The sequence below is a fragment of the Oncorhynchus tshawytscha genome, linkage group LG14 (assembly GCF_018296145.1).
Source record: "Oncorhynchus tshawytscha isolate Ot180627B linkage group LG14, Otsh_v2.0, whole genome shotgun sequence".
NCBI classification, from domain to species: domain Eukaryota; kingdom Metazoa; phylum Chordata; class Actinopteri; order Salmoniformes; family Salmonidae; genus Oncorhynchus; species Oncorhynchus tshawytscha.
The window spans coordinates 38,483,867-38,498,292 of NC_056442.1; the positions used below are offsets into that span (position 1 = coordinate 38,483,867).

Consider the following 14,426-nt stretch of genomic DNA (forward strand, 5'->3'; position numbering starts at 1 on the left):
GAGCATCAGCATGCATTAAATGAGAGATTAAGGGTCGAAGCTTGCCTTGCTTCATGCCTTCTTATTCATACAACAATAAACGGTTAGAATACTGTTATATTCATTAAAATGATATCTTTCTCTGTAGCAATAAGCACAAGCATTTCACTACACCCGCAATAACATCTGCTAATCACGTGTATGTGACCAATAAAATTTGATTTGAATTTGATTTGTTTTGATTTGAGAAAGATATCAGTTTAATGAATATAATAGTATTCTAACCGTTTATTGTTGTATGAATACAACTTCTCAGTTGTATTGCATGTGTTCTTAGGTGGTTTAATCAAATGCTAATAACGCAAGAGGCACGTTATCAGGGCACCATGGCCATAATGCAACCCATATACCATGCAATGCTGTGGCCAGTAGAGATAAGTAGAAGAGATACATTTTGAAGGAAGTGGTGTTGGTGATACTCACAATGCGGTCTGGAGGTGGAGTGCTCCGGATGAAGCACTTGATCTCCCCCTTCTCCCCGTGGAGAGCCTGATGTGTCTGGGTACTGGAGATGGTGGGTGGGCCTGTGGAGAGAGCACAAAGGAGAACATACCAACACTGTACCATGAAGGCCAATCACAAACCCACACATTACCACAATCAACCACTTCCAGATTCCTTAGGGTTCATGGTCCTGAGTGGCGCAGCAGTCTAAGGCACTGCATTTCAGGGCTAGAGGTGTCACTACAGACCCTGGTTCAATTCCAGGCTGTATTACAACATGCCATTATTGTGAGTCCCAGCGCTGTTAGGGTTTGACTGGGGTAGGCCATCATTGTAAATAAGAATTTGTTTTTAACTGACTTGCCAAGTTAAATAATGGTTCAATCAAGTTGTTCTGCAGTCAATTAAGCGGTATACCCCTAACAGCATTCTTTCTCAAAGAAAACCATACTTCCAATTTTCAGTCAACTCGGAATGCCGGCAGTAAACAACAATTTTGAACTTCTGGCACTGAGGATTGCATTGTGGATAGGAACATCTCATCTAACCTCCACAATATCACCAAGGGCATGTTAGGGCTGTATGAAGGGCATCCATGTGGGCCCAGCCTTCATTCTGAAAAGTTGATTTATGGTGCCCTTGATTTTTCCCACTAAGATAAGGGCCATGGTGGCGAGTGGAGAGGCATATATATGGGCGTAATCATGATGGGAGAAATGTCATTGCGGAGAGATTACACTCCTCCCTGTGTCTCTGCACATTCAATTTAGCTCTCCAGAGTCTTGCACTTTGACCCGCAGCGATGCCATCAATCGGACAACCTCCAGTCCTCCCTCACAACAACAGAGGAAGCAGTCTATCAGCTTAAATAGCCATTGAAAAAACAATTTCTCGTGATTTAAGAGGTTTAAGTATAGAGTGGTGGGGAAGCAACTTGATTAGTAAGAAGGTGAGCTTCCTACCAACTCCCATCCAACCCGTTTCCGTTCTCTCTGCCGATACATAATTGCAGTTTATTACCTGTCTCTTATTAAAATAAATTAGCATTTTAATGAGATTCTGGCAGATGGTGTCTTGGTATGCTACTGCATGCAGGAGACTGGGAGCTAGGTTGCTGCTGCTGTGGAATGATTGCTGCAAACTAACAGCACTGCATTGAGCACTATGCCCCAACACCACTGTCTTAGTAGCCTATTGTGGACTGACATGGGGGGTCCGGTCTGTGTGGACCTGTGCGGATTTGTCAGTGTGGTTGCATGCATAATAATTTGTGTGTGTGGGAGTGTGTGGGTGTGTGTGGCTGGAATGGGCTCCTGTGGTAAACACACTCAGATCTATTCCTCCCGGGTTGCACAAGGCGAGCGCTAGTGACTCAGGAGAATCTGCTCTGTGGATCAGGGCTGCAAATGAGGAATATAATTAGATGGTTTTATCTCACTGCCACAGACGACTGGGGTGTGGTGGCTCCTCCAGAGGATAGGGAGGTGTGTGTGTGTGTGTGTGTGTGTGTGTGTGTGTGTGTGTGTGTGTGTGTGTGTGTGTGTGTGTGTGTGTGTGTGTGTGTGTGTGTGTGTGTGTGTGTGTGTGTGTGTGTGTGTGTGTGTGTGTGTGTGTGTGTGTGTACAGACTGTGTGATCAGAGAGAGAGGGAGTTGGTGGGTGGTGTGAGTAGCACAACTACACTGCTCCAACTGTCAGTGGACACAGTCGATATGGTAGGAGACTTTTGTTTAGAGAGGCGGGGAGGCTATGGAGTGGGTCGCCTCACAATCTGAATCTTTGTTATCGTTTGTTCATCACCTTGTCGAGACCAGGTCTTGCATTTCCAAACAGAGTTGGAAGTATAGTCTGAGCTTTGAAAATATGTGTCATTTTGTGCTTCCTTGCAACAGCTCATTTCAAAGCACCTCAGAGCTGTGTTACTGTGTTACTCTGTCACATCCATTTGAATGGCATTTCTCTGCTGAATTATTCATTTGATCTGGTTTTTTAAATGTCTGTCTTGGCACTTGGAGAAGGAATTAAATGCTAATTTATTGAGCATATAAAGACTATGTCCCGGAGAGAAAAAAATAACTTAAACAACAAGATGTCCTGTGGGAGACTAAAAGGCTCATCGGGCCACTTTCTCCATTAATGTGTTAATGTGCTCCCTCTCCCTGGTCTGCCTGACATCTGATTAGACATACATACATACATACATACATACATACATACATACATACATACATACATACAGACAGACAGACAGACAGACAGACAGACAGACAGACAGACAGACAGACAGACAGACAGACAGACAGACAGACAGACAGACAGACAGACAGACAGACAGACAGACAGACAGACAGACAGACAGACAGACAGACAGACAGACAGACAGACAGACAGACAGACAGACAGACAGACAGACAGACAGACAGACAGACAGACAGACAGACAGACAGACAGACAGACAGACAGACAGACAGACAGACAGAAACACACACCCACCAAGACATACACATGTGGAAATATGGACGGACTCAAACCTCTACGAACCAACACTCATTCAAATATAATATATATTTTCTTTGATAGAGACAAAAACACATGTCCGCCACCAATCTCATGCATATATTCACACATATACCTACTAGTTTTTCTTCCCTGTGTGTGTAAAATGTATCAGGATGCATTGAACATACGATCAAAAGAACAAGCACAACACAATATCTTCACTCAAACAAATATTGAAGCTCAGACTGACTGTGTGAGGATGTTAAACTAGGTTGAGCAATATGTATCCATTAGTGACTTCAACATAAACTGCCTCCCCTGCTAGCTGTTTGATTACAATTAAATTACACCAGTCCCCAGGGAAGGAGAGGATTCTCCTGTCTGTGTTGCTGCACAGTGGGAGTCATTGACATGCAATGGAGTAAAGAACATATTGACAAATTCTAAACACATGGATTTTAATTGTTTGGGTAAAATGATCCAGGCATAAGCGACGGGAAGCAAATAGCAAAACATCAAACACATACACACACACTCCCCCACACTGAGCATATACTCTTGAGTATTCCTCAGTCTTTCTGACACATGATCAAGGCAGTCTCCCAAAATGCACGGTCATCATTCATGACTTTCTCTCATTGTCAGAGCCAAATGGTTCCTATTGGATGTCATAGACTGGAGGTTGATGAGGGCTGAGGAGGATGAAGCTTCATCTGCCATAAAGACGACAACTTAAAACAATCAAGCAGCAAACCGTCAGAGAGTCCTTTCCACGTGCTGCAACTTCAAAGACTCTGTTTGTACTTTGTCGGCTTGACTATCGGATTCACTGAGAGGACTTGGTAGGGTAGAAATGTGAACATTTTGACTGAGGACCCCTTCTGTGGTTTTCAGAAAGCGTGGATTTAAATTATTCAAAAGTTTAAAAATTATGTGTCTTTTTAATAATGTCTGAGACATATTCAGGCCGTGAGGAAAGAGAGGCAGAAGAACAGGAGAACATAAGAACATAAAAGAGAAGTCAAAGACCAATGAAGAAGTGGGTAACACTTGACTGAAGTCTACAGAGACCAAGTAAACATTTTCCGCTTTGTTATTTTTCATGATGAGTGTCCTATGAGTTCTGTTATCATATTGTCTTTATGAAAACAATGTATATTCTCTTTGTATAGTGTTGTATACAGAAGTAATGCAATCCCCATAGATAGTTGTACATAAAAGAAAGAACACATGAAATGGAAAAATAAACTTGAACAGAGATTTGGTTTACTAGTCCAGACAGTAAAAATTGAAGCTGGGATGAAGCAAAACTGTTAAGATGTAAATTAGGAATGACTTTGCTCCATACTAGTGGAGCTCTGATCTTGACCAGAACTAGGCGATAGAAAAGAAAAGGATCTCACAGCACACACTAGTGGTTGCAATCCAATGCTGAAGGGGGCATTTACATGTCATTATCTTTTATGCACAGCTACTGTACAAGTTTGAAAATAAGTCATGTTTGGTACTTGATGTATATTCAGTCCCAATCTAGCAGCAACGCCGCTAACGACAGACATTGTACGTTTGCGTTCAAGATATCCAATATATTGTTGAGGACAATACCTCAGCTAAACATTCATCTCAACATCCTTTCTTCTATCTATCACCCCATGCAAACAGACGTGGTGAGAAAAAAATCCTTTTAAGAACGTGTCAATTCTGCCACTAAAGGCTGGCGCAACGCTAATGCGCGCTCTGTGAATACCAAGCGGTGTTAATGAAGTCATTTGTCTGAGAGTTGCTGGGTCTCCCACCATTCCATTCCCCGACATTCATTAGTCAGTCACTGCCTGAAAACGCCAACCTCCTTCAGAATCTAATCTGCATTAAAGCACATTTCCTGTCTTAAGGAACATAAGGCTACATCCTGGATGTGCTAGCTATATTTATCCATCCATCCCTGTGTCTTTTTTAATAAGGACTGATGAAACATAATGGAAAATAAAGTGTAAAGGAAATTCATTTTATCGCATCTGTTACTATGCTTGCAGTTTCAATGATGCTGTGAATCTCTCTGCTGTAGTCTACTACACTGTGGCAGAGATGTCTGCAGAGCTGAATTTGAACCCTTCTTCTATTGTAAATACATTGAGAGATGGCCTCACCACAAAGATTTATTCAGAGCTTAAAGACCTGGACAGACTGAGGCCCAATAGCAAACTTTCTCCTTTCACTGCGATGTTGGAGAGTCCTTGGTGTGAAGATGTGTTTTCGTGTGTAAACCAGTGACAAATTACTTTCTTCTTAGCAGATGTGACCCCCAAACCTCCCAAAACATTCCTCACCTGCATGACACTTACCGTTGACGGTGAGAGAAACCTCCTTCTCCCCGGCGCCGACTCGCGGGACCACGGCACGGCACACATATTTCCCAGCATCTTCCTGCCTCACAGCCTTGAGTGTCAGGATGTTCTCATTGCTTAGTACCTGCCACACGGAGGTTAAGGTTCACTGAATTAGCAGCAAGAGGTCACATTCACGTTTGAGGCAGCACAAAGCAGCCCGGGCTCCTCTTAACGACTTTAAGGCCAACTCTCTTCCATTATTAAAATCCAATTTGGGACCAGGCTCATATGAGAGAGGGGCGGTTTTGATCTCCAGGCTCTGATGGTTGACGTATACGGAGTTGAGGAATGAGCCTGGCTGGCAGATCAATTGCATGCCCCTATGCTCACCTCAACACATCTCCAGCCAGGATTCAGGGAGCAGGGGCACTAACGAGCCTGAACCGCTAGCTTTCTCTGGATTTTTTGACTAATGAGACTTTGAAAAAAAATGATTTAAGCTCAAAGGGCACTGCTTGGTCACATGAATCCTGAATTACCTATAGTGTTAGATATTTTATGTTTATCAAATAGAATAATTAATGAAGTTACTGCTGTGGGCAGCATGATATGAGGGTGGTTGTGGAAAATATATCACTATAAAGTAAATGACATTGAAAGCATTGGCTAACCTGATTGTTCCAATATATAGTGTATTGCCCCTAGTCAAAACATATACAATGAATGGTGAAAGACATTGAATATGGAAATACATACCACTCCAGAGCCCCTCTTCATCCAGACGATTGTGAGGGAGGGGTTTCCAGTCCAGGCACAGTTGAACACAGCATCAGACCCCAGATCCACCTGTAAGGACTGGGGCTCTGCAGCCATGCGTGGACCAACTGCCAGAACACAGAGAGCCACCCAGTCAGCATCTAGTCAATACACCAGCAGCAGCACAACAGAATACTCTATTTACGGTCAGATACAGAATGTCTATAATCTAAATAGGATGCATAACGTTGGCTGGACATCACCACAGAAAGAGCAACACATTAGTAGCACTCACAGTAGACGTCGACGTTGCGGCTTATGTTGGTGCTGCCCAGAGGGTTGGTGACCTCACAGGAGACAGGCTCAGTGAAGAAGGAGTGGTCCACAATGACCTCATAAGTGTCCCCAGAGAACTCCTTGATCACGTTGCCTCCTTTGGCCCACCTGTAGTAAAGGGCAATACACAGAGTGTGAGAGCGAGAGAAAGGAGACCTTGCATGAGAGGGGTGATCTGATAAGGAACTGTTATTTGCAACTTGCTTTGACCTTAACATTGACCTATGGTCGCCTGGTTAATGGTGGTCAGGAAATACTCTGCTGAGGGCACAGAATACCTGCAGTGGAAAGACCATTTGTACTAGCACCAGACCAGTATGAAGAATGGGTTGCTTCTGATTTGTAATGTTTCAGTTACGGTCATCAGTGAGGGAGGATGGCATTTGTCTGAAGGATGGGAGGATGAGGGGAGAAGAGGGTGGGATAAAACATTAAGACAGTTTCTCTCCCTCCCTGTCAATGTCACATTGTTCTCTGAATAAATCATTCCTGTGCAGGCTGTCTGCTGGCTTCATCATGTTTTTGTGGCAGCCATTCATGCTGTGACGTCACAAGCATCTCAGTGACTGGGGGAGCAGACAGCACGGTCTTCATTACGACGAGCAGAGCAGAACAGAGTGCAAAGTGGCTTAGACAAACTAATCACAAAATGACAAATAGGTAGAGTCCCTCCTGACGATGCCAGCTGATTTTTACTGTATGGTAGAGTCGCCCCTGGCGATGCCGGCTGACACGTACCGTATGGTAGAGTCCCCCCAATGATGCCGGCAGACATGTACTGTATGGTAGAGTCCCCCCTGGCGATGCCGGCTGACACGTACTGTATGGTAGAGTCCCCCTGACGATGCCGGCTGACACGTACTGTATGGTAGAGTCCCCCTGACGATGCCGGCTGACACGTACCGTATGGTAGAGTCCCCCAATGATGCCTGCAGACACGTACTGTATGGTAGAGTCCCCCTGACGATGCCGGCTGACACGTAGTATATGGTAGAGTCCCCCTGACGATGCCAGCTGACACGTAGTGTATGGTAGAGTCCCCCTGACGATGCCAGCTGACACGTAGTGTATGGTAGAGTCCCCCTGATGATGCCAGCTGACACGTAGTGTATGGTAGAGTCCCCCTGATGATGCCAGCTGACACGTAGTGTATGGTAGAGTCCCCCTGACGATGCCGGCTGACACGTGTATGGTAGAGTCCCCCTGACGATGCCAGCTGACACGTACTGTATGGTAGAGTCCCCCTGATGATGCCAGCTGACACGTACTGTATGGTAGAGTCCCCCTGATGATGCCGGCTGACACGTACTGTATGGTAGAGTCCCCCCTGACGATGCCGGCTGACACGTAGTGTATGGTAGAGTCCCCCCTGACAATGCCGGCTGACACGTACTGTATGGTAGAGTCCCCCCTGACGATGCCAGCTGACACATAGTGTATGGTAGTGTCATGATGTTGCCCTCTTGGGTACAGTGAGCACCACCTCCCTCTCTCTGCACCATCCCCCTCTCTCTCTTCCCCCTACACCAGGCTCTGTTAGGCAGGTCATAAATTCCTTGAGGAGTTCTCTCCTCATGGCCAGAGTATAAGAGAGAGTTTTCATAGAGAGAACAAAGGAACTTCTTCTTCCTCACAAAACTTGAGAACTAAACAATATTCATGTTCTGGAGAATGTATAAACGGTCGGTGAAGTAGCCAGCTACGAACTGGTCCATTTTGTACAATTTTGTGAAACTCATGAGAGACAATACAGCCACATTACCATAACCCTGTTAATACAAGAGTCTCAGTTGTGAGGCTTGCATCTAATTGTTGTATAAAATGAATGAGTAAGATTAAACTACTTGTGAAATTATGAAATGTGATTTTAAACTGTTTAATGAAGGAAACTCCAATTCCCTTTGGAGTTTAACTAAATTATTAGCCCGCCCCATGAATACAGACATTGATCTGGTGTCATGGGACAGCCGCATTCTGCTCTTCCGATTATAACCCTCACTTTGGGAATTTATCTTCAGACCAGCTTACCTCGATAACCACGAGAGGGCTAAGGTTTCAGACCAGTACCTCATCACAGAGGGAGTTAAGGTTTGAGTAGATTGCTGAATCTCTTAACCATACCGCGTGGTTAAACTCTGAGACTATCGATACCGACAGAATAAGAACAAATCTTTGATACTAATTACTAGTCTGCAGCTAGGAATTCGGTACCATTGAATGCGAAGACCGACAACCGCCGAAACAACATTGCTGAATGTTAATCTGAACTATCTATTCTAACCACCACAGAGAGAGAGAGGGCGGACAAACTCTCCAACAGATGCAAACTTTCCAACAGAGATCACAACAACACACTGAGCGTAAATATATATATATATTGATTAAAATTATTCCTGAATGTGTGTGTTCATGTGCAAAGGATTAGCATTTCAATTGTTATAATTATCAACTTTGTAGTGTCTTTTATCTCAGTCGACCCCCACTTCCCTTTTGTCCACCAAGCCGCAATACCGGTTTATCCCACTAGGGAAACGCCGCTATATTTTCCTTGTAACTATATCTACTGTTTGTTTGTTTATGCATCCCTGTGATTATTTAGTTAGTAAATAAATGATTTAAGACAATTGATATATGGATGATTCATAGTGAAGACTGGGTTTGTGCAGATAGCCAACAATTTACGACGTTTGGAATGAGACTAACGTGAGGTAAATAATAATTCAGTAATTAGGAGAGTAATTGATCAGATATTAAAATATCTGAAAGTTATATTAGGAAAATTCTAACTTTGTAACCTAAATATTTTCCTTGCTGCCCCGACTTCCTTGTTATTTACATTTACATGATTATTAAGTTAGTTTAATCACGTAATAATAATAATTACAGAGAATTTATTTGATAAAAATAAGTCTTCAGTTTAATGATGCCAAAGACGCGACAGTAGAGTACCCACTAATGATGCCGGCTGACACATACTGTATGCACATAAAGGCACCTGATGTTAATCAATTGACACAGGATTGGGCGAAGAACATCCATTTGTGTTGGAGGCATCTGTCAGAGGGATGTTTTCTCTCAACTGCTGGGTTAATACTTTTCTTATGTCATCACTTCTGTCTTGCTCAGCATGCCATACTGGATGGCTCCCTGTTGCTGTGGGAGACAGGGACCATTTATTAAAGTGAGCCAAGGCATGAGTGGATGTATGGGGCTTCTTCTCTGGAACATTTACAAGGTATTTTGGGACATACAACTCTATATTCTCCTAAACCTCTCACCTTACCCAGACAGAGATGTGTTTGCATGCTGATATGGGCGAAGATAACCTTTGAACTTCTAGCTGTCACATAACATGGATCTATTTTCACACCCAAGAGCACAGGGTGCACTGTGCAGTATTCCAGGGATCGGGAACTTGCAGTATTCCAGGGATAAGGGACTCATTTGTTATCCATGAGTGAAGCCTTGGCCTATGCTTGATAGGAGTAGTTTAATTTAAATGAGAATAGACCTCATTCATTCAGCAAGTGAAGTGAAGCACCTTTCTAATTGGCTCCAGTTGATATTCTCTGCTGCACATTGTGCTGCCGAGGAGACTATGTTTCCACACTGTAGGAGCTAGTTTTTCACTGTGTGAGAAATGAAGTGGCTTAGAGCACTGTCAGCTTAATATGCACAGGGACACCTGTGTTTCCAAAAATAAAAAAATGAAGGCAGATGGGTATGCTTGGCTCATCTGTCCCTTCCTTATGTAATTGATCCAGGAGGAGAATGTGCTGGATTTGGGAAAAGGTATTATTACAGTTGCAGTAAGCTACACACAGCGTTCTGTAGGTATTGTCCCTCAAGAAAACAATTCTGTACACAAAATATATAATAAAAGATAATGATAATGACTATAATAATGATGATGATGGTTTCTAAATCTCACAACACACTGTCTATGAATATTAGATAAGAATTCACTAGACAATGTCAATAAATGTGCTGGTGATCACAGCGATCATCAATGCCCTCTGAATCTCAGTGTCGAATGATGAATGACTCTCCACAGGCTGTGACTGAGAGTGTAGGGTCGCTGGAGTACTGGAGGAGTTACAGTGAGTGAAGCACAGAAGTTGTCCAGCAGGTCTCTCCCAATTGGATTGTGAGGCTGCAAGTGCTGGGAGGTCCACAATGCAGAGAGAGCAGAGACAAAATGCTAGTGCCTGCAGGGAGTGTGAGGCTGCCAGGGCTGGGAGGTCCACAGTGCACAGAGAGAGCAGAGACAGAATGCTAGTGCCTGCAGGGAGTGTGAGAGATCCGCTGGTGTGCTGGTCCCCATCCAAGAGAGTCTAAACATAGCCAGCTCTGCATCCATCAGACACCTGCATCTCCTCTGGGAGGGCAGAGTGGCCAGCGAGAACTTACTCAACAGCTCACTTACCACCGGGACCTATTCAGGGATTTAGGTCACACTATGAGGTGCAAGTCAGGTGTATGCCTCAGGGTGTGTGTGTGTGTGTGTGTGTGTGTGTGTGTGTGTGTGTGTGTGTGTGTGTTGTGTGTGTGTGGCAATAACAGTGAAATCAGTGTGTACCAAGGAAAGAACAACCTTGTTCTCTCTCACTGATATGATTAAGGGGATAGCAATGGTAAACTGAATTAAATCAAATTAAACAGCTATCTATGTCATTAACATATCAAATCAATTATTATTATTATCGGCATGGTTAAGTACACCACGGCACAGATTATGTTGCTCATTTGAATTTTCATAATGTTGAATATATCAAAATACTTATTTCAATGGAAAGTAGAGACTTTCATAACAATGCTTTGATCAAATCGCACTCTGATGTTTCTTGAATGAAATGTGTCTATGAAATTACACAGAAATGTCTCTTTGTTTGACATAATATGACAAAATGCCCAATATTAGAAGGGAGAACAAAAACATTGTCTATAGTTTCAAAACATTGTGAATGACATTTCAATATACTGTATGCCATGAAGTAGGGGACATGAGCAGAGATGATGTGACTGTCAGTTTGGTGCCTTACAATTCAAATAAAACCAGGACGTCTGTTCGTCTGGCAACGAAATCACAGCATGGTAGAACATCACTGTTGCGGCTAACCTCGCGTGATGTATTGTTGTCTCTACCTTTTTGCCCTTTGTCCTTTCGTCGGTGCCCAATAATGTTATACTATGTTTTGTGCTGCTGCCGCCATGTTGTGCTGATGCCATGTTGTTTTGCTACCATGCTGTGTTGTCATGTGTTGCTGCCATGCTATGTTGTTGTCTTAGGTCTCTCTTTATGTAGTGTTGTGGTCTCTCTTGTCGTGATGAGTGTTTTGTCCTGTATTTTAATGTTTTATCCCAGCCACTGTCCCCGCAGGATGCCTTTTGCCTTTTGGTAGGCTGTCATTGTAAATAAGAATGTGTTCTTAACTGACTTGCCTAGTTAAATGAAGGTAAAAAATATATATACAGTACCAGTCAAAAGTTTGGACACGCCTACTCATTCAAGGGTTTTTCTTTATTTTTACTATTTTCTACATTCTAGAATAATAGTGAAGACTTCAAAACTATGAAATAACACATATGGAATCATGCAGTAAGCAAAAAAGTGTTAAAAATATCTAAATATATTTTATATTTGAGATTCTTCAAAGTAGCCACCCTTTGCCTTGATGACAGCTTGGCACACTCTTGGCATTCTATCAACCAGCTTCATTAGATAGTCAACTGGAATGCATTTCAATTAACAGGTGTGCCTTGTTAAAAGTTTATTTGAGGAATGTCAATGCTTCTTCATGCATTCCAGCCAATCAGTTGTGTTCTGACAAGGTAGGGGTGGTATACAGAAGATAGCCCTATTTGGTAAAATACCAAAATCCATATTATGGCAAGAACAGCTCAAATAAGAAAAGAAAAGCAACAGTCCATCACTACTTTAAGACATGAAGGTCAGTCAATCCGGAAAATGTTAAAAACTTTGGAAGTATTTTCAAGTGCAGTCACAAAAACCATCAAGCACTATGATGAAACTGGCTCTCATGAGGAACGCCACAGGAAAGGAAGACCCAGAGTTACCTCTGCTACAGAGGATAAGTTCATTAGAGTTACCAGACTCAGAAATTGCAGCCCAAATAAATGCTTCACAGAGTTAAAGTACAGACACTTCTCAACATCAACTGCTTAGAGGAGACTGCATGAATCAGGCCTTCATGGTCGAATTGCTGCAAAGAAACCACTACTAAAGGACACCAATAAAAAGAAGAGACTTGCTTGGGCCAAGAAACACCAGCAATGGACATTAGAGGGGTGCAAATCTGTCCTTTGGTCTGATGAGTTCAAATTTGGGATTTATGGTTCCAACGGCCGTGTCTTTGTGAGACGCTGAGTAGGTGAACGAATGATCTCCGTGTGTGTGGTTCCCACCGTGAAGCATGGAGGAGGAGGTGTGATGGTGTGTGTTTACTTTGCTGGTGACACTGTCTATGATTTATTTAGAATTCAAGGCACACTTAACCAGCATGGCTACCACAGCATTCTGCAGCGATAGACCATCCCATCTAGTTTGCGCTTAGTGGGAATTTCATTTGTTTTTCAACAGGACAATGAACCAACACACCGCCAGGCTGTGTTAAGGCTTTTTGACCAAGAAGGAGGGTGATGGAGTGCTGCATCAGATGACCTGGCCTCCACATTCACCCGACCTCAAACCAATTGAGATGGTTTGGGATGAGTTGTACCGCAGAGTGAAGAAAAAGCAGCCAACAAGTGCTAAGCATATGGGGAAACTCATTCAAGACTGTTGGAAAAGCATTCCAGTTGAAGCTGGTTGAGAGATTGCTAAGTGTGCAAAGCTGTCATCAAGGCAAAGAGTGGCTACTTTGAAGAATATAAAATATACAATATATTTTGATTTGTTTAACACTTTTGTTTACTACATGATTCCGTATGTATTATTTCATAGTTTTGATGTCTTCACTATTATTCTACAATGTAGAAAATAGTCCAATAAAGAAAAACCCTTGAATGCGTAGAAAATAGTACAAATCTAGGAAAACTCTTGAATTAGTTGGTGTGTCAAATCTTTTGACTGGTACTGTATGTATATTTTTAAAACATTACTGGCATTAGTGGCATGGCACCAGTCAAGATAGTGTGTACAGCCAAAGTGTTTATGCCAGCAGTGTAGACAAGATGGATTTCATTTGCTTTGCCTGTTGCTTTGTTGTTTTTTTCTCTCTCGCTGTCCTCCTCGTCGACTGGATGCACTGGGTGGCACAAAGCCAGTCACAGGGGAAAACAAACAGTGGCGGTGCCCACAGACAACTTGACGGAAAATGCCATGATGTAAAACTTCTTCATTAGCTGCTTCAGAGACACAGACGAGAAAAAGATAGATGATAGAACTGACAAACAACATCATAATTGTTAAACTGGGGGGAGAATTGGTGATGGTGTTTGGTGGGTGTGGAGAGGGATGTGTTTGTTGTCGCATGGTAGAATGAGCAGACGAGGGACCTGTAACTCCTCTTCTGTCGTGTCCCTCTCTGGAGCTCCTCTGCTTTGAGTAGCGAAAAAAATATATATACTCTACTCAGCACTATCCCTGAGACACATGTTCTCCCCCCAGGAGTTAGAGTTCTGGCTCTGCCTAAGAGATATCTGTCTCAGGGTTAGTGCTCTCCATTCTCTTTTGCAAGCAAGATTCTTAGACCGGCCAATCACAGCAGATCATGGAGAATAGAAATCACCATGTCATTGACTCCTCCTCTGCTACCTTGGCTCTGTCTGTGTGTGAAGTGCTTATTGAAGTGAAGAATGGGATGGCAGAGTGGCGGGCTGGGGAGATTGGCAGAGAGGCCATCACTCTAAGGCCTGCCCTGTCCTTGTTCCATATCTGATCTCCAGAGACAGGGTGTATTAGAGCTGACTAACGGTCACACCACACCGCTAGCTTCCTGCTCTGCACTGCTGTAACTCTCTCCGGGGGACAAGGGGGGTTCTCCTCAGTCAACTCCCCAGTGGA

The 14,426-nt window shown here is 43.2% G+C and overlaps 1 protein-coding gene across 1 annotated transcript in view; it reads right to left on the reverse strand.

Moving 5' to 3' along the window:
• The window catches only part of LOC112267184 (kin of IRRE-like protein 3), a 194,691-nt gene that overhangs the window by 13,453 nt on the left and 166,812 nt on the right, over positions 1-14,426 (reverse strand). Inside the window, exons 7-10 of the mRNA XM_024445376.2 lie at positions 6,360-6,508; positions 6,065-6,192; positions 5,324-5,450; positions 463-563 (exon numbers count right to left, since the gene is read on the reverse strand). Of these exons, the coding sequence (XP_024301144.1) occupies positions 463-563; positions 5,324-5,450; positions 6,065-6,192; positions 6,360-6,508 (505 nt within the window). The remainder of the gene's footprint in view (positions 1-462; positions 564-5,323; positions 5,451-6,064; positions 6,193-6,359; positions 6,509-14,426) is intronic.